Consider the following 24,311-nt stretch of genomic DNA (forward strand, 5'->3'; position numbering starts at 1 on the left):
TGCATTCCTCTTGTTCAGAAAACACAGCAGAAATTGACCGTCAAGTCAGATATGGCACATGAACTTCATGAACAACTTTATATAGGGAACACATATACAGATATAGATATTAGATACAGAGCTCATGAACTTCATGAACAGCATTTATGCTTTTACTGACTCACAGAATCAAAGCATCACAATGCAAATGGAGGTAGCCAAGTCGGAATAAATAACAGTCACGTATATGACACCATAAAGTAAGAAGGCAAATTAATAAGCAGATAGGGAATAGAATCGAAACTGACATGTCAATAATCTATCTTAGTCATTTACATCACATAAACACCGGTTCTTTTTATTTCTGGAAACAAAATCACTTTATCTACACAGGCAAAGTATGACAAACAAACCAGAGTTTATAGAGACTATCCCACTTCCAGAATATTCTCTCCGGTCCATTCTTTCTTTTCTTCTTTTCTTTTCCCCTTCTTTTACACAGAAATATACTGTCAAGTCCTAAACATTTTTTTAGGATACAAACATCCGTCATGTTACAAGAAAAAAAAAAGATAAATGAAATAGATTGACTCTCTCTTAGAAGCAGATAGATGCTCATCTCATCCAATCAAAGAAAAAAAAGAAAAAAAAAAGCATCACCAAATGATAAACTCGTCGCTTTACACCGAATCCACTCCTTCAACCTGTTGTCGAGCGAGATATCTTTCCCTCCGTTCTTTCTGAATATTTTAATAAAATTAATTAAGGGTATGTTAAGAAAAAGTTTCACAAAGAATCAAACAGAAATTACAAGAAAGGAAAAAATGGCTTACCCATTCATCTATTACAAGGCCTTCCCCGATGATCTTCGGACCAGCATCTTCCGGGGGTTTCTTGCGAGCCTCGAGCGCAGCATCAGCCTCAGCCAATTGGCGCTTCAACTTCTCCATAGTCTAGAACAAACAGCACAAAATCATTTCTTTATCACGACAAGTGTGTTTCACATATAAGATGTGTATACAGACAGTGTTATTACATACCGGACTGGACCGTTCTGGGTCTAGAAAAACAACCCGCAATATTTGCTCTATTGCAACTTGGTCCTTCTGCTCATCAAACTGCAGCCCAATTCAGAGTACATGAAAATGTAACAGAGTCAGCGAAATTAATTGAGAAGATTGGCGATTGTGCATCAGTACAAACCGATATCTAAGAAAACCAAAACACTTTTGAAGCTCAATTGATAGCATAAAGAACATCTACGCAAAACATTTTAATAAATTCTACTATATACACAAATACAGAGAGGATAGAGGATAAGCAGAACGCACCAGCTCAGGAACATAATCCATCGGTCCTTTCACCTTCAAGCTCATGATTTTGAATTTGACCCTGCTCTTCTGATCCACCAGTTTTTCGTTGTTCTCGGGAAGCTCCACAAACTTGAACACTATTACGAAACATGATAAACTTATTAGTTCAAATGAAATTAAAAAAAAAAAAAAAAACAAACATCAATTGGGCGGTGAATTGAGTGTTGCATTAAGAAAAATTACCAGTAGCTATAAGACTCTCTCCGGGAGCAAGGATAGCCCCTGGAGGCCGCATGAAACAACTTTTTGGTGCAGTTGTTTGAAACTGAAAGCAAGACAATACCCATTAGGGACTAATTTTCAAAGAAGGAATTTGTTAAAAACAACAAAATTAAATGGAAGTAATACAAGGTTAAAACATTAATTGATTACCTTAAAAGCTACATGGGATTTGCTTGAGTTTTTAATGTTGATGGCACTCCTAACCTGCTTCCCGGGTTCACCTACAAAAGGAAAACATGTCCCATTTAGAACATTAATTAAGCAATAAATTAGGAAGAAAACTAATGCAAATATACAGCAGATATCAATTGCGACAAAAGGATTCCGAAATTATGAAAAAAAGATCATGCATGAATGCCATCCAATTCTATGAAAATAATGCTAAGCGTTCTCAGTACACAAAAGTTGAGCTTTTTTACTCTATAAAGTCGTTGTTTTATATCAAAAAGCTCTACGTCGTCGGTACATGGATATACATGGAATTGCGAAAACATTGCATTAATCAACCAATGCCAATCTACCAAATCAAAATTTTCGTTGTACAAAAAACTAAATCTTGCACAATATCCAAGTAACAAACATGTTACGCCAAAAAAATACTCACGCAATAGAGATCCAAATCTCAGTAATTCAATTTATCCATCAATTACGGTAACAAAATTCATGATTTCTGAACAGATCAAGCCTCGAAACCAAATAGATAGCAATAACCAAAAAAAAAAAAAAAATCCGAAAATTATCACGCAAAAAGCAAAAAATAAAACAAATATGTCCAGACGAAAAAAAAGACAAAATTCGAAGAAGACGAAAAAAAAGAGGAAGAAGGTAGAGACAAACATGGAAAGTAGAGCTTATTGGAAGGATCGAGCTTGAGCCTCCGGCGAGTCGGAAGAAGAGACCTCGCGACGGAGGAGACGGAAGGATTCGAGGCGTGAGCGTTCGAACCTCCTTCGAACTGCGACGAGCTATGGTGGCTCATTCCGTGGCCGTGACCGTGACCGTGACCGTGGTACTGATTCTGCGACGACGAAGATGACGAGAAATTCGGCGTCGTTTTCTCCGACTGACGAAAAGGCTTCTTCAAGAATCCCCAGAGTTTTCCGTCGCTCGACGAGGAAGAAGAAGAAGAAGACTTTGTCTCAGCTATGGCCATCTATTTCCTTATCCTTTCTTTCGATCTTCAAAACGCCGGTTTCAGAGCATTTGGTGCCCCAAAAAAAAAAAAAAAAAAAAAAACCAGCGTCGTTTTTGGACGATTTTAATTTACAATTTATTTATTTATTTTCGCCTGCGTTTTGTTTGGAAATGGAAGAAGGAAAGTGGAGAGAGAAAGTTGGGGCAGGTCGGAACTCAGGGAAGGGATTTAATGAATTTGGACACGTTCGATTTCAAGTCCGAAGCCACTTTTATACCGTTTACATTTCTCTTTCTGACTAAGCGACGTCGCTTCGTAATTAAGAAATTTAATTTTTCTTTAAATTTATTCAATTTCCAACTATAAAGTTTCGAAAAACAAACAATTTTAAGAATAATGATATGATAGTATTAAACATTTTCTATATCTTTGTCTCAAATTTATCATGTTGTTCCTTTCAATTTTCAAAGGAAGAAAAAGCTTTTTTTTGCTATAAATAGGTTTTGTTTAAATAATTTTAATTTCCTCTGTTTTTATATTTGGAACAGTTTTCCAACAGCTTTTCATGGCAACTTTCGTATTACTATTTTTTTTTCTTTTGCCTAGAAATTCGTATTACTTTTCTACCGTATGCATATAGTGGATTTTGGCAAAGAGCGGGCCCGTTGACTTGAACTACTAAGATTAGTTGACTTATGATATGAGTAAAGAAAAAAGAGAAATTATTTTTTCGTGTTTCTTGTTAAATTTTTGGTGGGATTAGCTTCGATTAAAATGGTTTTATTTAAATATTAAGTCCTGCTACTTTCTATCGTGCATTAGGATAAATGTGACCGTTTACAAATTTGACTTTTCGAAATAAAATTAAGTGGTCCAATAATAAGTTGGAAATGGTCAAGTTTACTACAAAAAAATAAAATAAAAAATAAAGGAAACTGTGTTCTGAAAATTCTACAAAGACTAAGCAGTATTTCAAAGTTTGGAGACCCACTTTAGTCGAAATAAAATGTGCTGTACAGTACATGTATAGTTTATCTATACATATATAAATATATTATGGAGAACCAATCAATCAAGGCTGGATTGAAGGTGACAATTGGATTGGGATACGAATTGAAGGACAAATCAATTGCCATATACCTTAATGACACCGCACATTTTTTTTTTAAATAACATCCATCTTCTTTTCATATACCTTTCAATCATACTGCATAATACACTATCTCGTGATTTTAAATTTAAATAAAAATAATTAAGATTGTCACTAACGCCGTATTATGCCAATTGTATATATTATTCCCACTATCCATCTATTTTCTTTATATATTAAAAAAAAAAAAAAAAAAAAAAAAAAAAAAACAACAACAACAACTCAAATTTTCGATTCATGTGCTATTCATGAAATGAAAACAGCTGATTTGGAATATACTTTGAGCTTGTTTGGTAAAGGTAACATTTTCTGTGTTCAATATAAATGAGCTGCCTTTGCTAAATAGAGAATGAAGTCCAACTTGAACCTTTGGGTTCAAAGTCTAAAAGAGTAAATATGGAAGTCAATTCCGCGTTGCACAAGTAGTGATTGAAAAAAAAGTCTTTCTTTCTTATAAATTGCTATATATTTATTTGGTTTTTGTATACACGGCAAGAATGCACCAGTTAATCGTGCAATAATATATGAAATGACATGTTGGGAAATAATGTTAATTAAAGAGTAATGCACATTAAAGGTTACATTTATGACAATAATTTGAGCGGCACCCATTTGCCAAAATGGTTCGATTTAACCAAATTGTTATTCTCGAAATTGATTATTTTTGTAGAAATTAAATAAATCTGTGAGGATAAAGGAATTTGCGAAAGTCCCCAAGGCTGAGTACATGTATATGAATACATTTAAAAATGGTTAAGGTTTTCAAGGATAGCCCAATATTTTATACTTTCTTGTGTATGTATTCGGTTTCGTTGTTGTATTTCGTACTATCTATGTTTTCCATATTATAAGTTTTCGTTAATGAAAATTATATTAATATTCACAAACCGTCTATTTATTTTCCTGCACATATCATATCATACTTGTTTTAGACAACTTGCAATTTTGGAAGAAAGTGGGTAACGAAAGTAGTTGATTATTTTCATATTTTTAAATAGTGACCGGATATTAATAAGTTCACAGAGTTGAACTTTAAAAGTAGACAGAAAAAAAAATGCTCATTTATATAGGTCTAGTTCAATTTTTATTGAAGATCCTCTGATTCTCTTAGAGGAAGAAACTGCATTAAACTCGTGAAAAGATTTTGACTACTTGTATGAGAATTATATGATGAATAATCTAAATGACTTCATATACGATTTATATGGCTCCAAACGCTCCTACAAAGAGCTTGGGATTCATTAGATCGAAAGTATAAAATCGAAGATATGAGCTCTAAGAAGTAAATCTTAGGCCGCTTCCTCGTGTTTCATATGGCGAATTCAAATACGATTTCGAGTAGTGTGCACGAGTTGCAATTGATCATCCATGATTTTTGGTCAGAGTGATGACTAATGATGAGTCATTTTAGGTTGCCTCGGTCATTAAAAATTTGTATTAGAAACGAAAGGACATAGAATATCTACCTTAAGTTTAAGCAAAATTAGATCAAGAATAATAAGGTGAACACTTATGAGAAGACAAACGTTGTTGAATAAGGTGAGAGCTTGAAAGAAAATAACCCCGCCAACAAGTTTAGGCCTAAGAGAGATACATTCTCGAAGAAGTTTCGATCAAGGTTAATTGGTAAATGTTTCACCAGTAACAAAGAAGTTTACTGAGCCACGTTAGTAGAAGAAGAGGAGAAGAGAGTCGGTACCGCGTAGGTTGGTAATTTGTTGACTATACCAACTCAAAATTTTAAGACAATATACTGTTTCAAACAAAACAAAAAAAAATTGAGACAAAATACTCGAAATAAAAAATTCAGAGAAATGATTGTAATAATAAATTTCAATGACCAAAGTGCAATTACACAACATATTTAGTGGCCACCGAGATAATATAGCCTCATAAAATTGGTTGGGAAAGCAATTTGTCATGGGAAAGTATTGTATTCCTATATTAACACTCTCTTCTTTTTTTTTCTTTTTTTTTAAATATATGCACTTTACGATTAGATCAACATCACGTGGCTAAGTGGCTTAAAACTAATCTCAAGTCTCAACATGAGTTTCGATATTTTTCATCGTATACATGCACAACAGTGAAATAAGAACACATGAATGAAGGTTCCAAAAAAAAAAAACTTGGGTAAGAAAGAAAAAGAAAGGTATATATGTAACATATATTATCCTTCAAAAATCAGTTGAGTAAATGGATTACAGTGATTCAAAGTGGGAATCCAGAGTCGTTCCATTGAAGAACAGAAGAGCCAATGTTCTGTTCTCTCTTGAGCTTATCTTTGACAAACCAGTCGCATAACTTCCCAGCGTTTAGGTCCTCGATTGAACACTCTTCTTGCTCCGCTATCACTCTCAATAAATTTAACGACGAAACCTAGAACCAACATCAAAAAACATATAACAATCAAACTATAATAACACAGATGCTCTAAGTGTGTGTGTGTATGAAGTATGAACTTGAGAGCTTACCGTTATACGGCAAAGAAAGCGCTCGTGAGTGTCGAGGCCGGAGATTTCGATGAGCCCGGCTTCTTCGACTGTCAAGAAAGTTCTCTTCTTTTCCGTTCCTTCTTCTTGGCCCGTAGAGCATGCTCTTACACGGTGGGACTGTTTTGCTTTCTTGAACGGTTTGATAGCTTTGGTTTGTGTGTTTTGCCTTGGGCTATTGGGGCTGGAAAAAGGAGTTGCAAACAATCTTGTTTTGCATGGTTTCAGTGACAACATTTTTTTTTTTTAACTCTGGTTTTTGATGTTTGAAGGGAGGTTTACAAGAGCACATGGCTTATCGGTTTGTTGTGTTTGGAGATATAGTGTGAGATGTGTGGCTCAGATTGCCAGGGGATATTTGGGGTGGGAAAAAGCATCATCCGATTCCATAGTAGAGAAAATTAAATTATTCTTGTAAATAATAAAGAGTTCAAGGGGAAAAGAAAAAGTGTAGCCCAATTGTCCTCAATATTTTGTACTTGATTCGTTATACTAGGAAAAATGATGAATAAAAGCTTATTAAGGAAACGTAATTTAAGTTGTTGGAATAACATGGTACTATAAGTTTATATATAAAATCCCGTGAGGACAATGGTAAACAAATATTTTTAGCAAAAAAAAAAAAAGCATTCATTCATAATATATAGTTTTGGTCACTGTTTTTTTTTTTTACAAAATATCAAAGTATATGCGTTTATAAAATTAGTCGCATCTGCCTATTGAGAACAAATGCATTTGTTAAAGTCTTCTATTTCAAATCATCCATCTTGAAAGAACTCAGTGCCTATGAATAACCGAAGTAAATTATAATTTACACGGTTACAGAGAACTTACAGAAGCACCGAACTAACTCGAATTGCGATCAATCTTGTCAATAACTCGAATTGCGATCAATCTTGTCAATAATATTTTATTTTTTTTTCGCAAAGAAGCGCAAAATAATAAACTTAATGATAGAACAAAAAACTTGCAGAAGATTGAAGCACTTACTCTTTGTTCTTATTTTCACCTTCTTCATAATCATAGATACTAACCTTTGTTTTGGCGTGCAGCTAAAACCGAGGCAGACAAAGGTTAAACACAACAAATTGAATAAAATTAGACAGAGTGTAAGTAACTAAATATAAATGCACGATTGGGAGAAACAGCAATAACTGAAAAAGAAGACTAAACATCCGAGGAAATGAGTAAAGAAAAACAATGTAAAGAAAGTTCCAAATTCCACAAGCATAGTTCAACAAAAAGAATTCAAAATTACCGACGAATGTAGATAAATAAACTGTACACTAATTCTCGTACGTGCAATGAGCTGACCTCAAACTCGTTGCTACTCATCCACATTAATAAATATCGTTGCCTTGAGTGGAGAAACAAGAAACTAAGAGGGAATTAAAGAGGATATAAGAAACCACGAACACGTCAATAAAAAAATTGAATCAAAGACCAAGATTCAGAACTTTGAACCAGTCATTACCATTGTCCATTAAAAAAAACAAAAACTCAAAAGAAGAGAACCGAAGACTTAGCCCCAACATAGAAGAACTGACCTCATACAACGTTCGAATGCTTTACCAACTTCGTTGTCGCTACTTCTCGCTTGATCAGATAAGCTAATGATTTTTTTTAGGTCTTAAGACACTTCAATTCGATGACTTCTCCATCTTAAATCTCTTAAAAACAAAAACAAAAAACAACAAAAACTAATGATTTTGATGGTAACTGAATACTGCAAAGAAAATCTTCTTTATTTCTGTCCATTTTCTCTGCATCATCTCTTCAACAACTCTGCTAAGAATTTAAGGCAGCCAGGCAAATTCAAGTATGAAAAAACTCCTCACAACCAACCCCAATGTCAAAAATGGAAATCGTGTCGTAAATTGCTTTAAATCATCACTAAAGATACAATTTAGACCTTTTGGAGTACTAATCAACTTAACACTCTCACCGAACTCACTCATTCTTGCTCCCCCTCATTTTTGTCTTCACGGTCTTCTTCTTCCGTGTTCTTGTTCTAGTCATTATTCTTCTTCCCTGTCTTGTCTTCTTCATCCTTGTCCTCTTTGTAATTTTTTGTTTCTTCTTCTCCTTCTTTCGTTTTCTTTTTCCTATCTTCTTCTTCTTTCTTCTTTCTTTCTTCTTCCTCTTGCCTCTTCTTCATATCGGATTCTTCCTCTATCAATTTTTCCTTGGCTGCCTTCCTTGCGGAAAATAGCTCCATCTTGTCACTAACATAGTCCACACTTTTAGTAAGAGTGTGGACCATGCTCTTAATTTCCTTCTGAAAGGCTATCCATTCACCTTTCATTTGCTTGACTTGGTCTTCCATGGCCTTTAACCGCGACTGTAAACAAATTTATATAACGTGAACATCAAAATTTGCACTAAATGCATAATTTTGTGACATGAGCTTGTCAACAAATATAAGATTTGTTATTTAACGATAAGCTTGTCATTAAATCCTATAAACATAAAAATAACACCACAGTATAAGATTATACCTCCAGATGACTTGTTGATTTCGGGTCCATCGGTCTTTTCATCTTTTCTCTTTTGGAGGGCTTCGCCGGTTCTACTGGTGCTACTAGTATCGGCTTCTGCAAAGCCTGATGTTGGACCTCAATGCCAAGTGCATTGAATACTAGCTCCGACGACTGAAATCTGATAGTTTGCAGAGTGGATTCGTAGACGTGAGTCAAAGATTTCCAGCGACGCATCAATGGAATCGCCGTCTCTGAGACTTTCTCGCACTGTTTGAGCTTGGTCAGCACCGGAAGACACTCGTACGCCCAGACTTGAAGCGGCAACATAAACCCCGGAAGGCTGACTTTTGCCTTCTTACCCTCTTCCTTCCCGACCTTAATCTTAGTCTTGTGGACATACGTCTTGACGTTCGAGACGAAGAAATCCCACACCACGTTACCCCAAGGATGCCTGTTGAATTCCTCGAGGTCCTCCACGAGTTTAACAAACGCCATGTTTGGAATTTTGACATTTGCGGGCCCGGGGATGAGGACATTGCACAGAAAGTGAAGCTGTAGAAACTTGACCCTCTTAAGTGAGTCTTCCCATTTCTTGCTCTCGGACACCATCGAGGTAAGTGTCTCGCGCTGCTTCGGGACGCCATCGCGGAAGATTGTGTTGTAGAGCCCGTTCTCAACTACTTGGTCATATTGGCACTCGGAATATTCGTCCACGATACGAAGCCCTGTGATTTCTGCGAAGTGTTGCTTCGTGAATGCTCTCGGCGCCCCGCCAATCTCGATGAAAAGGGCATCAGACTGCGAGCCCTCGAAATCACCCACTCTCATAAGGAGGTGGTTAATTATTTTTGACGATTTGGTTATTTTGGGCATCTCGAGGAAATGCCCAAAACACGATTGGCCAAACAACCGCCTCTCCTCCGGGGACATGTCCACGGAGTCTTCAAACTTGTCCAAAGCGCCATAGAAGTTGAAGTTATTCTTTGGGATCGAATCTTCGGGAATAGGTCTTGTCCACCCCTACATTCCAAAAAGAATAATAATCATTTGAGGTACTATCCGTATATTATAAATAGGATTTAATGACAAGTTTGTCATTAAACCATGCAAAATGTTGTGTTTTTATTTTTATTTTTCCATAGTTACTAGTGATTTACAATACAAAAAACTACAACTAACCGTAGATATCATGTACCTTCAAATCTAAGCATCATTCCAAAATCACAGCCAAAATCCGATGCAACTATACAAAACCAGTGTAAAAAAACTAACCAACCAGAAAATTCAATGAAAAAATATACATTCAAACAATCAACCATTAAAAAAAAAAAAAAAAAAAAAAAAAAAAAAAAAAAAAACTCATTACCCAATCATCAAAATAACAAAAAAAAAACAAAACGAAGAGTTAAACAAAAGTGACATCTAAATAAAATCAACTTCCAAATTTCCAATGCACATCCTAAAATCAATAAACTAATTGCCCAAATAACTTAGTAAGTAAAAAAAAAACTCACATTTGTTCCAATCGGCTCTGGATTTCGGGCCACGGGCAACATTTCCACTCTGGAGACGTCAAAATCGTCATACCCAGACGAAGAATCGGAAACGTCAACCTTCTTTGACCGTTTTGGCGTCTCCTTTCTTGGTTTGGGCGTCGCAGACTTCCTCTTTCGCGACAAACAGCGCAGAGCAAGGGCCGCAGCCATACTGGGGCTTCTCTGTGTTCGAGGAGTTTTTTTATCGCCAGCCATTTTTGTTTAATGAGAGAGAAGAGTCGACGGTGAGTACAGTGAGGCAAACGAGAAGGATAGAAAATTCGGGGCAGTTGTGGAGACGGGTGTTGGCGACCTTGCTTCGTCCGTAAGAATTCCTAGAGAGAGAACGTGTCGAGAGGGAGAGAGAAGTGGATGAGTTGCATGTTAATGGAGGGAAGACGAGGAAAAGAAATAAAGTAATTACAAAAAAAAAGAGTAAAATGGATATTTCACAGAAACCCAACTAAAAGAATTGTAAAAAAACATCAATTTTACATATGCATGTCCAATTCCTAAAATAATAACATTGAGGAGAACCAGAATTTAGGGGGAAATAGATTGACAAATAAATAAATTCGTGAAGGAAAAGAAGCACCAACAATTGAACATCGGGAATCTAAAATTTATGATGCTGACTTGATCATGACCCTGAAACAATATTACAGTTATATCCTATGTATCATATCCAATCCCAGGAAGAAAACGAAATGTTTGAGGAAACAAATTGGCTATTCTTGGTCTTGATACATGCATTTTTGTTTCAAATTATCTTTTACAAAATGGAAATGCAAAGACTTTTAACCTTATGTAACAACAACAAAAATAATGTCATGGGTGTACTTAAATTGTGTCCAAAAGTAGTTGTAGGAAATGAACTTCCATTTGCACACCAGATGAAATGAAAAAATATACGTGAAAGTCCAGAACAGAGCTGTCCAAATATACAAAATAAAAGAGGAAATTGTCGATTCTGAATGGTCTCGTCTCTTGCGTAAGTATTTGAGATGTCTGACCTTACTTTGTTCGACGATAGACCACAGTCTGAGAGGATCTGACCCAGAGCAAGACCATCACTGAAACGCAATAGGGGAAATTAAAAGGAAGTGAGAAACAAAGAATCACGAAAAGGGTTTGGGTTTGGGATATGCTCTAAGAACCGTATATAAAAAAGAGCCATAATCACTTACCATTGAGTCACGGCCGGCGTTTCAGCTTTCAAGAGAACCTAGAGAAACCCTAAACCTAGAGAAAGCCATAAACCTAGAGAAAGTGAGATTGCATGTGAGAGTCAGAGAGAGAGCAAGAGAAGCGTTATGAAGAGAAAGGCTTTTAGGGCTTGAGAGAGATGAGAGATCATTGTGGTGGGCGGAGACAGAGCTTTGGAGATGTTAAGCGGAGGCGACGCCGCGTAGAATCGGAGAGCAAGGTGGTCTCAGAGAGAGAAAGAGAGAGAGAGAGAGAGAGAGATTATGGAATGGAAAGTGATAGTCACCGAGTCTGTGTGTGAGAGAGATCAAATTGAGGAGTCATCGTGTTTGGTCGATAAGTGTTTGGTCGATAAATCAAATACGAATGGTAATGTTAATAATTACTAAGGAATGGAATAGATAATCTATGTTGTTATTTTATTTGGGTTTTTATTATTGTTTGAGAGTCATAATGAAATAACTTCGATTTTTCACGTATTAAATATTGATCTTCTTTTTCATAGGTGCTATTCTCATTTAAAACAAAAAAAAAAAAAAAAACAACAACTAAGGGGAAGAAATTTGGGGGAGAGTAGGCCTTCTAAAAGTTCGAGAGATCCATTTGGAATTTCTTAACGGGATCGATGATGAGTGCATTTTATACGTACAAATCGCTCGTTCTCAAGCTTGAATCGAAGCGATTCTTAGGTGTTTTTTTTTTTATATCTTATTGTATTTTTTATTTTATAGGTTTTTCATGAGCTTAAAGTGTTTTGGATGATTAGAAGACTTTTCGAACGACTAAAGTTAATCAAGAAATATGGCGTCTTCTTCTGCATGATTTGAGATTTTGAAGTGAAGATTTTGGATGAATTCTTTCTACCATTGGATAGAGCTTTCTCTTAGCTTTCCAATGAATGTTTATTTTCGAAAATCGAGCGGAGCTAGAAGTTACGACCGATTCAAAATCACTACGCAGTTGTCCAATTTCAGCGTGCCTTAATGGCCAAAAACACGGCTTTCGTCAATTTCTCGATTTTAAAGTGTTTTTTACCCTAGTATCTCATTTAAGGGTCCAAATAGTTCCGAAAATCCCCTAAACCCGATATAAACGAAATTAGCACCCAAAAACATATATTTCATTTATTTTTAGTTTTTCATGAGTGTTTTTGTTTAGAGCTTTTGGAGGAAAAAAATGGATTCTCAACGGAATTGACACTAACACAAGTTCTTCTTCTCCAAATTCAATCGTTCTTCTTTCATCTTCCCTTTTATTTATTTTATTCCCTGTTGAACATCGTTTTTTTTATTTAATATGAATTCGTTTTTGGTTTTATTGTTTGTTCTTTTGCTTTTGATTAATATTTTATGATTAGTTTTAATTATGAATTCTTTTAGTGGCTAGATTTTTATAGGGCTAGCAGATACTCAATGCGTTGATGATGTAAATTTTTTTATTGCTCATTCCCAATTATGTTCGTTTGATTATTAGTTGTGCTTGTTAATTCATTGATTAGCTACCTTTAAATTCTTATTTAGGATTGTTTGCTACTCGATATAGAGTAAATTATCATGTTTTTGTTGTAGTCATCATGATCGACCTATGTTAATAGAAAACTCTAGGCGAGAGTGCAGCTGTTTGAATTCTTGTTCTTTATGTGTGCAATTGTTTTAACAGGATTATAGGCTGAGAGGATAACAATCCGTCAAGTGCATAGGTTCGCTAGAACACTCGAGAGAAGCTAGTGGAGAATTTTGATCGAGTGAGATTGGTAACATAGGAACAATAGACAAAATATGGATAGTCAACGTAGTTGGTTCGTGGTGAAGTCGTGGCCCGCTGGAATAGAAAATATAGAAGCGACCTAAAGAAGTTATCGACTTTTTTGTTCAAATGAATTGGCCGACGAAGACAATGACGAAGACAGAGTTTGGGTAGATACAAAAGAGGGTACGTTCTCTGACGAGAAAGATGACGAAGATGAAACTTGGGTTGCCCATGTTGAGAAGAATTTTGGGATATTGATTGAAACGGAGAATAACCATAGAGGAAGGTCAATAAAGATTTAGGGATAAAATATTTGAGTATTCGGCGTAGATTAGATGGACAGAGAAAAAATTGTGTAATATATGTCACACTCAAAATAGAGGGCTTATGCTGTAGTTAATAAATCTTAACATAACGAGGCATCCAAGATCCGAATAAGCAAGTCCACTCGGATACTCTTGCTTGAGTGGGAAGGGCTCGAACAACAAACCATAACAACTATTTGGTCTGACGAAGAACCTCACCTAAGGCATCCTCAGGGTTGGTAACCAACCGAGCGAGGCATATAGCAAAACAAGACAAATGATTGACTCCCTTGTTAGCCATACTCGGGGGCAAGACCCTAACAAAAGGGATGCCTTAGGATGTGTGCTTTATGCCTAGGATCTGCACCCTCAATCGAGGCATGCGCTTGATTCAGTCAAATGACTTGCCCCTCGCATGGGACCCAAGGTCGAGGCTTGCACTTGATACACCCAAAAGAATGTGATAGAGTTTGTGCATATGTGCGAGACTTGAACCAGGGAATGAGGCTTGCACTTAGGCTCATCCTCCAGAATTGAGCCAAAGAATGTCACTGAGGCTGTTAATGACGATTTCTGAATGATAGTCATGCAAGAGGAATTAGTTCAGTTTGAGAGGAATGAGGTCTGGAAGCTTGTTCCCAAACCTGATGAAGTGAATGTTATCGGAACAAAATGGATCTTCAAGAACAAATCTGATGCTCTTGGCAATGTCACGAGGAACATAGCCAGATTGGTCGCTCAGGGTTATTCTTAGATTGAGGGCCTGGATTTTGATGAGACTTTTGCTCCTACGGCTAGACATGAAGCGATTCGACTCCTTCTTGGTATTTCATGCCTCAAGAGGTTCAAGGTTATTCAGATGGATGTCAAGAGTACTTTTCTGAATGGTGTTCTGAATGAAGAAGTGTATGTTGAGGTAAGCTCTAAGCCCCAAATTTTGATAGGAGAATGCATGACACACGAGGTCCTTGCCTAGTCCAACCGCAATACTCGACACTCATGCCGCATGCACTATCGGAGGCTCAGCACACTGGTCGACCTTTTATTCGACGATCTTGAAAATGGACATTTTATCACTTAATTTTAACTGTTCTTAATTGAGGAAAAACTTATTATTTTAATTTGTTTGGTTAAACAAAATCGTTTAAAGCCGGTGAACCATTTTTAAAAAATAAGTCTATAACGTTTAATAATAATAAATTATTTTTTATCACAATTAAATTGCAAATTTGATTTAATTATTATTTATAAAATTACATTGGTTACAAATTCATGAATCGGTTTATCAAATCAATTTAATAAAATGAAACTAAAATTGTAATTAATAATTTTTTTCCGTGATTAATGCGGTTTTAAAATTGAGTTTAATTTATAACAAAATAAAATTAAATACCTCACTTAATATACTTTTAATTGAAAGCGAAATTATATTAAAAGCAAAAACAAATTAAAGTATGATGTGCGTTCATCGAAATTTAGTCTTGAATCATTGTATTTATCTTGAGGTCTTATTCTTCTTTGACTTGTGGGTGTTATACCCATTTAATAATAAAAGACCTCGAGCTATTTTATAAAAAAAAATTAAATTAAATCTTTTTATTGCGGAAACTGTATGAAATTTGCTTCGATAATTAGTAATTAATTATTAATGTTATTAAATATGCAGATTTTAGTCCTTTGTTATTGAAGAGAGGAAACGACATGTCATCTAAAAAGGATAATCTACAAAAAGAACTGGCAAAAAAAAAAATGTTTGTAAATCCTCTCACGTCTCCGTGCTAGATCGTCATGAAACTAGAAAAAATCAACCTTTTAACATTTTTTGAACGGAAAATTTCTCACCAACCTTTAACATTGTCTTCGCAAAACGTCGCCATTACAAGAAAATCAATCTCCGGATTAATATATAGACGACCAAAATAACACAATTCAAATTTAATGACTGCATTTCATATCCATAAATTAATTATTCCCTGAAAAAACTACATTGAAATAAACAACATTTATAGTTCACCGCCACGATCCTCAAAGTGAGAATCATTCAAATATATACATTTATATATACAATATACAGAAATCGTATATCTACAAGAAACCAATTGAATAAACCAGCATATCCAATATATATACAGAGTACACACGTGGATGTATGTAATCAATTAGGAGCCCAACAACTCAAGTACATGATAGTCCTCATAGACTCCTCTGCCTGATTATTACTTGCCTCGCTCTTCGCGACCTTCGAATTAGCAGAACTTGAGTCGATCGTTCCCGAGAAAAGCCTGGCTTGTTTCGACGAAGACGGTGTAGAAGAAGAAGAAGAAGAAGAAGCTGAGTCACATAGAGCCTTGGGACAAAAGAGCATTTGGTCTTTCATCTTTGTCCCTGCTTGCCACAATACCCTCAAACTCATCCACGCTAAATGGCTTTTGTTTTGCTTTGTTTTGTTTTGTGTCTTTGTGTTTTGTGTTTATATAGCGACGGTCGTATATGAAGTTTATTTATGTAATGTCTTTGGAAACAAGGATAAGGATTGATGATATGGGTACTTTTAATTTTCTTAGGGCTTGTAAATTGTAATGACACGTGTTCGCTTGTTATTGGATTGTGTTTAGATTAGGACAACCTCACTGCTTACGTAGGAATTTTATGAAGCTTCCTTATTAGTTGATCGTCTCATCGTTATATTGTTTGATTTTTAATGCGTAATAATATATTAAACGCGTATGTTGTCTCAGCCAAAGTTGAGCACGTCTTTGGCTGTTTTTTTTTTTTTTTTTTTTTTTTTTTTTGCATTCGTGTTTTTTACAACTATCAATTAAAGTCAACAGTGTCACCATTTTTTTAAAAATGTCAATGATATCTTGCTATGTTCAAGATTTGCATTTATCTTTCTTACGAGCCACGAGAGACCAAGTCAGGAATTACAAATATAAAATTTTCTCATTAGATTACTATTTTAGTTGTCTACGTAAAAAAAATGTCATCTCATGTGTTATGTTTATTTTTTCTTTTCTTAAGATAACATGTATGGATAAAGTAAAATATATACTAGGGTTCTATAAGTTTAAATTTAAAATGAGTTTAGCTGTTTGTATGTGTTTGCTCAATTAGTGTTTTTTTAGTGTATTTCATATGTATTGATTTATTCTTCAATAAAAAATGCATTGATTTTTATTTCAAATAATTGGCTACGTAGCCATCTTAAACACTAGTAGTTTGATTTTAGTCAACCTTTCATTAATTTTCCGTAAATAGTCATCTTGCTTACGTGACATCTTATTAATTGAATTAGTTTTACACCTTTGCCCTTATTTATTACGCCCGCCAATTGAATTAGGCAGTTTTATTTAATTTTGAATCTAACCGATTTGGAAAGATTGTTAACGTGTATTTGGAAATTTTCAGCGTTGACTTTAGCTAATTAGTTTATATTTTCGTGGAAATTCATTATGGATAAAATCTGTTAATATATTCTTCATTTATTGATATTATTTGTTTTCATAATTTTAGAACGTCCAAAATATTTCCAGAATTTTTTTAAATTTTTTTACACGAATATACTGTAAATCACCTTTGTATTTACAATGTATTACGATGAAACAATTGGTATTAACTATAAATCAACGTCGTATTTATAATACTGGATAAGAATTCACCAGAACCAAAATCTCAGCAAATTCACAATCACTGAAACAAATCTCATACACTCAAAACCACCAGCAATTCCGATGAAAAAGAAGAAGAAGAAGAGAGAAAAAAATGAAGGATCATCATAATACAAGAAATCCTGTAATCCCTCCACCAATCCAATCCGATAGGCACAGTCCGGTCACCATCAACGAGCGTCGATCGATGTTGCAAAGGGTGGGCGAGTGTTAGAGCCGATGTTACAGAGGGTGAAGCGTCGGCCGATGTTACAGAGGGTGAAGCGTCGGCCGATGTTGCAGAGCGTTGATTTTGTTTTTATCGGTTGTGTAGAGATAAAGAGATAATATAGATATCTGCATTAATGGAGTTTTAAATGCTCCCTCAATTTGTGCGAGTAGTTATGGCCGAATATTTTGTTTTCTATTTGAATTAATGGACTGAAAATAATGAGCGGGAATTTGGCTAGAGTTATTTGAGGTCATTCACGTCTTTTAACATGCTGTAAATAGATTGTTGTGACTATTAACAGGAAATTAACGGAAGGTTTGCTAAAACTAAAACCCTTTATAACAGTGTGGCTATGTACTTATATAACCCTTTTTTATTTTTGTGGCATTAGTATTTACATGGATTTATGAGCGACGATGATGAAAATGACTAACTTTTGAAAGCTAGAGACTAACTCACTGTTGAAAGCACCTTAACTCCCTCAAATGAATATATCATTCAGGCACCATGTACAAAAAAATTATAAAACAAAATTGATATTTATTTAATTTAAATAACCTGTGTCTATTTTATTCGAATAGACTATTAATAGACTTGCCCATCCATAATAAAATAATAAAAAGAAGAAAATGACATCTAGTTCCAATTTTTGAACTTTAATTCTACAAATAACATTTTAATCAATTTAATTCTAAATATTTCCGTTTCTCTTCCACTATTTCATTTTTTCTTTTGCACATGTTTTGAGATGGTGTTTCAATCTTCGCCCTAATTTGAGTTGAGTTTCATGTTCTTTCATTTTATCTAAAAATATTTAGTGGAGTTCGCCACCAATGAGGATTTTGATAATTTTAGAATTTCAATTGTTAACCGGTCTATTTGGGAAATCCCATCTTAAATTCGGTAATTTTGTCGTTTTCTCAGCCAGCTAAGCCACGTCTTGTTAAATCTTGAGACCCAACATCGAAGTTGCTCCACCAATTAAACTCATCGCCGTCATGACTCGCCTAACCTCAGCCTCCTCCGCCGTCCGATTAACTGTCTCCCACAGCTCCTCCCCTGCGCCTCGGCGCAGCCGATTCTTCCCCTCCGCCAGGTTTCTCTCTCCGTCGATACCTCACAACACATCCCCGGGATCTCAGAAGCTCTACTCTTTTATTTCCATGGCTCGCATTTCAGGTCGTCTCTTCCGTTTCCCGATCACAATGCCAAGTACCACCGAGAGCTCCAAGCCGCCATGGACGTCGTACAGAGAGCTTGTCGGCTCTGCCTGGATGTAATAATTTCTCTTTTACATAAAACCTTTGTTCTATATTTTTGGCTGCCGATGGCGTTGAAATGTTATAAATTGTGGATTAATGTCAGGTGAAATCATCGCTGGTTTCGGATGACAGACGTATAGTTGAAAAGAACGACCAAACTCCGGTCACTATCGCCGATTTCGGAGTTCAGGCTCTGGTCAGTTTGGGTAATTTATATAGATACTAGGTTGCGATCTCTGATTATTTATTCTTAATTGATTGAAGAAACTAGGTTTTGTTGCTCTGCAAGTGTGCATTTTGTTTGCTAATTTTGAAGGAAAGTCCGAGTTTTGATCAGCATAATGTGGCGAGATTTGTTTGGAAATTGAATAAGTGCAATCACGATCGATAGCTTGCGATTAATGTTGTAGAGATCACTAGAAATACACACTGATATTTGGTAGACTTTCGATATATTGAACAGCACATCATTGAGAATTCTTATGTTCCTGATTATTACTTTGGGATTGAGATAATTAGATAAGATGTTTCCTTTGCATAATGTTGGAGTATATAAAATATCTCAGAGCTTGCCAATATGGCTAAATCCAAAATAACTCTATTAACGTGGGCGGACATTTATGGCACTTCATGGTTGACAATCTAGTACGGTTTAGTTCTCAGAACCTTGATACACTAATGAAATAGTTTTAGGTTTGGCGCTTAGTACTTACCACCAGCAATTTGTTCTTGAAAGTGCCCGCTTCTTAGTACTCGATCTAAACCCGGAAAGAAAAATTGATTTTTTTTATCCTTTGTTTTAATGTTTCGGCTGCAGAACTAGGAAACATGTTTCCTTCTATTCCTCTGGTGGCTGAAGAGGACTCTGCTTTCGTAAGTTCCAACAATCTAACTGGATTGGTTCTAAATGCCGTAGCAAGCAATACAGATGTTCCGTGTACAGAAGTTGAGGTACTGCAAGCAATCGATAGAGGTGGCGAGGATGCTTCTACTTTTGGAACCACACCAGCGACATATTGGGTGGGTATACGTAAGCATTGTATTTAATCATCACAGTTTTATTTAAGCTTTATGATGCCTTAGCGTAGTGGCTTGATGTAGGTATTGGATCCAATTGATGGGACACGGGGATTTCTTAAAGGAGGCGATGCTTTATATGTGGTAGGATTCACTATATTAACTCGAATAAATATTCCAAAGTTTAGTTGAAGCAACTCTTTGTTTAGACTCGATGTAAAACAGGAACGTGGTTTCTTCTTTCTTGTTTTAGTTCCTTATCTATGTTTGCTTCACATGTTGAGGAAATTGCCCTAGTTTTTTGCAGGTAGGTTTGGCTCTCATAGCCGAAGGAGAGATTGTGCTAGGTGTTATGGGATGCCCTAACTGGAAGAATGATTCTTCGGACGAGGCAGGGATCATAATGATTGCTCATGTTGGCTGTGGGACATGGAAGAAAAACTTGCCTTCCATGCTAGATGGAGCAGATGACACGCTTCCTAGCTGGACAAGATCCTTTGTTGATCATCATTCCTTGGTACATCGAGCACGCTTTTGTATTCAAGATAGTCAATCATGGGAGTTTTTGCCTTTGTTTTCTTCATACAGTGTAGCAACTGATGCTGATAATGTTGGGGACAATCAAATTCTTCTGTTGCCAACGTGTTGTGGAAGGTTAGCTCTTATTTATTTATAGGATATAGTGTACGGCTTTTTATGAATTGTCGGAATTCTATGGCTTGACTGCTTTGATATTATTTTAGGAGATACTGAATATATATATATATATATACATATATATATATATATATATATAATAACAAAATTGTGCTTTTCAATTGCCAAGCCACCATATCACAAACCATTGCACTGCACCATAACCGACAGAAAACTAAACTAGCCCCAACAGTGAGCACTAGTCCACTCCCTGGTTAATCTGACAGAGAAAAAAACTTTTTAAGTCGTTATGAAACACCGAAGGCGAAAAGGCTATACTGCAATTGACTTTCCCAAAAGCTTACTGATAACACAAACCTCTTGGAGATAGTATTCATACCTTATATAATTCTATTAATTGTATGAACTTTGAAACTCTTAGGTGTATCAAATCAGTCAAGACTCGTGAACTAGTTCATTAAGTACTCTTAAAGATTCCGGATTTCTCCATCTTGTTCTGTTCTTTCTGTAGACAGATTTGAAATCTCGTGACTTTTGCCAATTTTATGTGTTTTGATGCTTGTAGCTTATGCAAGTATCTTATGGTGGCTTCAGGCAGAGCTTCAGTTTACATTCTTGGTGTAAAACCTGAAAAACTTATCAAGGTATATACAATAATTTTGAGCTTAACGGTCAGTGACTTCAAAAGCTTCATCAGTGTTACTTAGAACTGTATTTATTTAAAAAAAAACAGGTTTGGGATCATGCTGTTGGCTTGATATGTGTGCATGAAGCAGGTGGCAAGGTTAGTTTCCAATTTTTATTTATATTATTTATAATGGAATCACATGTTTATCAAGTAGTCTCTAAACTAATAACGAGCTTTGAAAGATAAAATGAAATGGGAACACCCAGAAATCTACTAATGTCAAACTCGGTCATTTTCCAAACTCAGTCATTTGCTTAATCTTTTTACCTGACATAAAAGATAAATAGATTGAACGAATAAAGTCTCAAGACCGAAAAAAATTGCATCAATCAACTTTAGAGAATGTCTGTTACGGTGACTTCTCTTAATTTAAAGGAAAAATGATACGTAGCCAATTCAAACTATGACTTTTGCAAAATAGCCATAGTTTCATTAGGTATAGCAAAATAGTCAATCGAGAGTACTACGACTTTTAATCCTATCTCGATTAATTTTAATCCAGCCTTCATAAAGCTTACATTCTGTCTTTATAGTTCGTTCGGATTAAATTTAATCCAGCCTAGATTAATCTTACTTAGTCTAATTTGCTTATAGTTGGCAAATTACGGCTATTTTGCAAAAGCTTAAGTTCTATTTGGCTATATAGCCACTTGACCCTAATTTAAATATTGATCAACCTCAAAACCTTTTGAACATTGGTTTTCTATTCCCCTGGAAAAAAATGTTGCAACTGCGTGGGTCAGATGTCTCTGTGGCAAGAATAGTAAGTAGGGATGGCAACGGGTACGAGTAAGGCCGGGTACACCTATTCCGTTACCCGTATCCGCTATAATTTTTTACCCGTTACCCGGACCCGTTTACCCGGAGTTTGAGACGGGCCGGGTAACGGGGATACCCGCCGGGTAAACGGGTTAAAAATGTTGGACCCGTTACCCGTTTACCCGGTTTAAAAAAAGGGTAGTGGGTCGGGTAGACCCGCTTACCCGTTTATAAAATAAAAATCTACCAACAATATAAAGTTTAAAAATAATATATCATCTTTAGGTAAACATATGATTTATTATATTTTTAAAAACAATGTTTAAAATATATCATCTAATTATGTAAACATATGATTTATTATATTTTTAAATATTTAAAAGTTAACGGGTCGGGTCCCGGGTAACCGGGTACGGGATGGCTATTCCGTTACCCGTACCCGGACCCGTTAAAACCTTAACGGGTATTACCCGTTTACCCGTTTACCCAAAAAGAACGGGTATTACCCGACCCGAATAAATCGGGTAACGGGCCGAAACGCGGGTAACGGGTCAAATTGCCATCCCTAATAGTAAGAACTCCACTGCAGAATTTAGTGGCAGATTTTATAGAATCGTTTTGGAGAGAATGTTAGGTTTTTGTATTAAAAGATATCCTTCGATTCCTCACTCTTAATCTCGTTTTATGCATTTATATTGCGATTTGAAGTGATCATTGATCCGTAAGCAAAAATCATCCATAAACAGCGATGCATTTCCTCATGAGATAAGAGAGATAACCGTCCTTGCCGTCCCATGGTATTTTCCAATCTTTCTGACAAGAAATTGGCATATGATCGTGCATATGATCCCAAAATGATCAATGTTGATAACGTGCATATGATCCCAAAATGATCAATGTTGATAACGTGATACCAGGTGAGCGATTGGAGGGGTAATCAGATTGAGCTTTCGGCGGATGAAGTTGGACGACGGATCATATATCCCACCGGTGGTTTTCTCGTTTCCAACAGAAATTTGCACGTTCGGATCTTAGAGCTCATCTCTTCAAAGGTTTGATTGAAAAAGGTCGTATTTTTTTCAAGGGACTACAGGAATGGAAAAAAAAAAAACTATTAATAATATATCAAGTCTTCAAAATCATTTGGTGCCATATTTGGCAAAAGCTCTAGATGATTTAAAAAAAAAAAAATCATTTGACGCTATTCTTTGCATTTTTATGTCCCATAATAACGGGAAAGTAATGAACATTTCTCAGCTGGTAAGCACTTCTGAATAAGATTAAAAAAAAAAAAAAAACCAGAGAGATTTATTTATTTGTGATGAGGGCTGGGGCCTTATAATTTTACAGTTGATCACACGCTACTTATGTAATTTACATTTTATGCAATGAAGATAAGATCAGGCCATTGTTTGCACCGCCGGCTCAAACTCATCGGGGGCGCTAGGCGATTCAATATTTTGAGGCCCTATAGTACTACTAAAAATTTAAATTTTCAGGGTAAAAAAATGTAAATTTTTTAGAAAATGGGCAAAAAGTGTAAATTTTTAGGATAAAAAATGTAAATTTTCTTAAAAATAAGCAAAAAGTGTAAATTTTTTGGGGCCCATCCACATATGGGGCCCTAAGCCTAGGCCTAGTCCGCCTTAACCCAAGGTCGGCAGTGACTGTTTGAGTGAAGAATTCTAGATGAATTTATTTGAATTAAGAATGGAAACTTTTTTGTCTGAATGATGGAGATCTAATGTCTGTATTGTTACCATATAAGATCTTTCGTGAGACATGCTATGTTTTTAAGGGTAGTATAGCAAAATAGCCAAAATGAAATTATGAAATTTGTTTTTAGTCTAAGTTTCACAACTTTTAGGGAAATAGCCAATAAGTTTATGTGACAATAGTTAATGTCTGATTTGCCCTTATTTATTAACAAATTCGTCATTTTCTCTCTCTTATTTTTTTCCTACACTTTTTTTTACATAAAAACTTCAAAAAAACCATATCTATCTCATATGAACTCGAAATTGAGTGATTCCAAATCCTACGAATTCGTGACGCCAAGATCTTCAAAAATAGATCCATTGTGTTTGATGAAATGTTTAATACCATAGATGTAGAAAAATCATGTTACTACCTTAAATATGGAAATAACTGAAATTTTTTGAAATTATCGACATAAATATAATTTTTCATCAAACACAATGGGTTTATTTTTGAAGATCTCGACGTCACAAATTTGTAGGATCTGAAATCACTCAATTTCGAATTCGTATGAGAAAGATACGAATTTTTGAAGTTTTGATGCAAAAAAAATTATTTGAAAAAAATTGGAGAGAGAAATTGACGAATTTGTTAATAAATAAGAGTTAATCAGACATTAATTATTGTCACATAAGCCATTTGGCTATATCCCTAAAAATTGTCCA

The 24,311-nt window shown here is 35.4% G+C and overlaps 4 protein-coding genes across 5 annotated transcripts; 1 reads left to right on the forward strand and 3 right to left on the reverse strand.

The window, feature by feature from the left end:
- Positions 1–316: 316 nt before the first annotated feature.
- LOC149386073 (PapD-like superfamily protein) lies at positions 317–2,950 on the reverse strand. The gene is made up of 7 exons (XM_089625821.1): positions 2,412–2,950; positions 1,725–1,795; positions 1,536–1,617; positions 1,311–1,429; positions 1,020–1,097; positions 813–932; positions 317–719 (listed from the first exon to the last, which is right to left on the reverse strand). The coding sequence occupies exons 1-7, from the start codon at positions 2,725–2,727 to the stop codon at positions 660–662; spliced, it is 846 nt and encodes a 281-aa protein (XP_089481947.1). The 5' UTR covers positions 2,728–2,950; the 3' UTR covers positions 317–659.
- A 2,796-nt stretch (positions 2,951–5,746) lies between these two features.
- Positions 5,747–6,850, reverse strand: LOC149386074 (receptor-interacting protein). The gene is made up of 2 exons (XM_089626806.1): positions 6,334–6,850; positions 5,747–6,238 (listed from the first exon to the last, which is right to left on the reverse strand). Exons 1-2 carry the CDS (start codon positions 6,586–6,588, stop codon positions 6,071–6,073), a joined length of 423 nt encoding a protein of 140 aa, XP_089482932.1. The 5' UTR covers positions 6,589–6,850; the 3' UTR covers positions 5,747–6,070.
- Positions 6,851–7,752: 902 nt separating this feature from the next.
- Positions 7,753–11,928, reverse strand: LOC149386075 (uncharacterized). 2 transcript variants are annotated; one of them, XM_089626043.1, is made up of 5 exons: positions 11,554–11,928; positions 11,385–11,439; positions 10,346–10,701; positions 8,850–9,851; positions 7,753–8,692 (listed from the first exon to the last, which is right to left on the reverse strand). In XM_089626043.1, exons 3-5 carry the CDS (start codon positions 10,580–10,582, stop codon positions 8,363–8,365), a joined length of 1,569 nt encoding a protein of 522 aa, XP_089482169.1. In that variant the 5' UTR covers positions 10,583–10,701; positions 11,385–11,439; positions 11,554–11,928; the 3' UTR covers positions 7,753–8,362. The 2 variants fall into 2 exon arrangements, with proteins under 2 accessions (XP_089482169.1, XP_089482168.1); XM_089626042.1 differs by having other exon boundaries at positions 11,380–11,439.
- Positions 11,929–18,364: 6,436 nt separating this feature from the next.
- LOC149386076 (Inositol monophosphatase family protein) lies at positions 18,365–23,242 on the forward strand. The gene is made up of 9 exons (XM_089627559.1): positions 18,365–18,601; positions 18,685–18,781; positions 18,871–18,973; positions 19,585–19,787; positions 19,869–19,928; positions 20,092–20,438; positions 21,007–21,085; positions 21,175–21,225; positions 22,806–23,242. Exons 1-9 carry the CDS (start codon positions 18,504–18,506, stop codon positions 22,944–22,946), a joined length of 1,179 nt encoding a protein of 392 aa, XP_089483685.1. The 5' UTR covers positions 18,365–18,503; the 3' UTR covers positions 22,947–23,242.
- Positions 23,243–24,311: the final 1,069 nt, after the last annotated feature.

This window comes from Urtica dioica, chromosome 9 (assembly GCF_054948205.1).
Source record: "Urtica dioica subsp. dioica isolate 48M chromosome 9, U.dioica_male_clone48M_v1_H2, whole genome shotgun sequence".
Taxonomy (NCBI): Eukaryota; Viridiplantae; Streptophyta; class Magnoliopsida; order Rosales; family Urticaceae; genus Urtica; species Urtica dioica.

What these genes read in the sequence shown, in the direction of transcription:
- LOC149386073 (XM_089625821.1), bottom strand. Translation starts at nt 2,727, where the DNA reads ATGGCCATAGCTGAGACAAAGTCTTCTTCTTCTTCTTCCTCGTCGAGC. An exon ending in CAATAAGCTCTACTTTCCAT is followed by an intron (nt 1,796 to 2,411) that starts GTTTGTCTCTAC and finishes TTCCTTTTGTAG; the next exon opens with GTGAACCCGGGAAGCAGGTT. An exon ending in AGAGAGTCTTATAGCTACTG is followed by an intron (nt 1,430 to 1,535) that starts GTAATTTTTCTT and finishes GTTTCGTAATAG; the next exon opens with TGTTCAAGTTTGTGGAGCTT.
- LOC149386074 (XM_089626806.1), bottom strand. Translation starts at nt 6,588, where the DNA reads ATGTTGTCACTGAAACCATGCAAAACAAGATTGTTTGCAACTCCTTTT. An exon ending in GCTTTCTTTGCCGTATAACG is followed by an intron (nt 6,239 to 6,333) that starts GTAAGCTCTCAA and finishes TGTTGGTTCTAG; the next exon opens with GTTTCGTCGTTAAATTTATT.
- LOC149386075 (XM_089626043.1), bottom strand. Translation starts at nt 10,582, where the DNA reads ATGGCTGGCGATAAAAAAACTCCTCGAACACAGAGAAGCCCCAGTATG. An exon ending in CAGAGCCGATTGGAACAAAT is followed by an intron (nt 9,852 to 10,345) that starts GTGAGTTTTTTT and finishes TTTGGAATGTAG; the next exon opens with GGGTGGACAAGACCTATTCC. An exon ending in AATCAACAAGTCATCTGGAG is followed by an intron (nt 8,693 to 8,849) that starts GTATAATCTTAT and finishes ATTTGTTTACAG; the next exon opens with TCGCGGTTAAAGGCCATGGA.
- LOC149386076 (XM_089627559.1), top strand. Translation starts at nt 18,504, where the DNA reads ATGACTCGCCTAACCTCAGCCTCCTCCGCCGTCCGATTAACTGTCTCC. An exon ending in TTGCCAACGTGTTGTGGAAG is followed by an intron (nt 20,439 to 21,006) that starts GTTAGCTCTTAT and finishes TGATGCTTGTAG; the next exon opens with CTTATGCAAGTATCTTATGG. An exon ending in TGCATGAAGCAGGTGGCAAG is followed by an intron (nt 21,226 to 22,805) that starts GTTAGTTTCCAA and finishes ACGTGATACCAG; the next exon opens with GTGAGCGATTGGAGGGGTAA.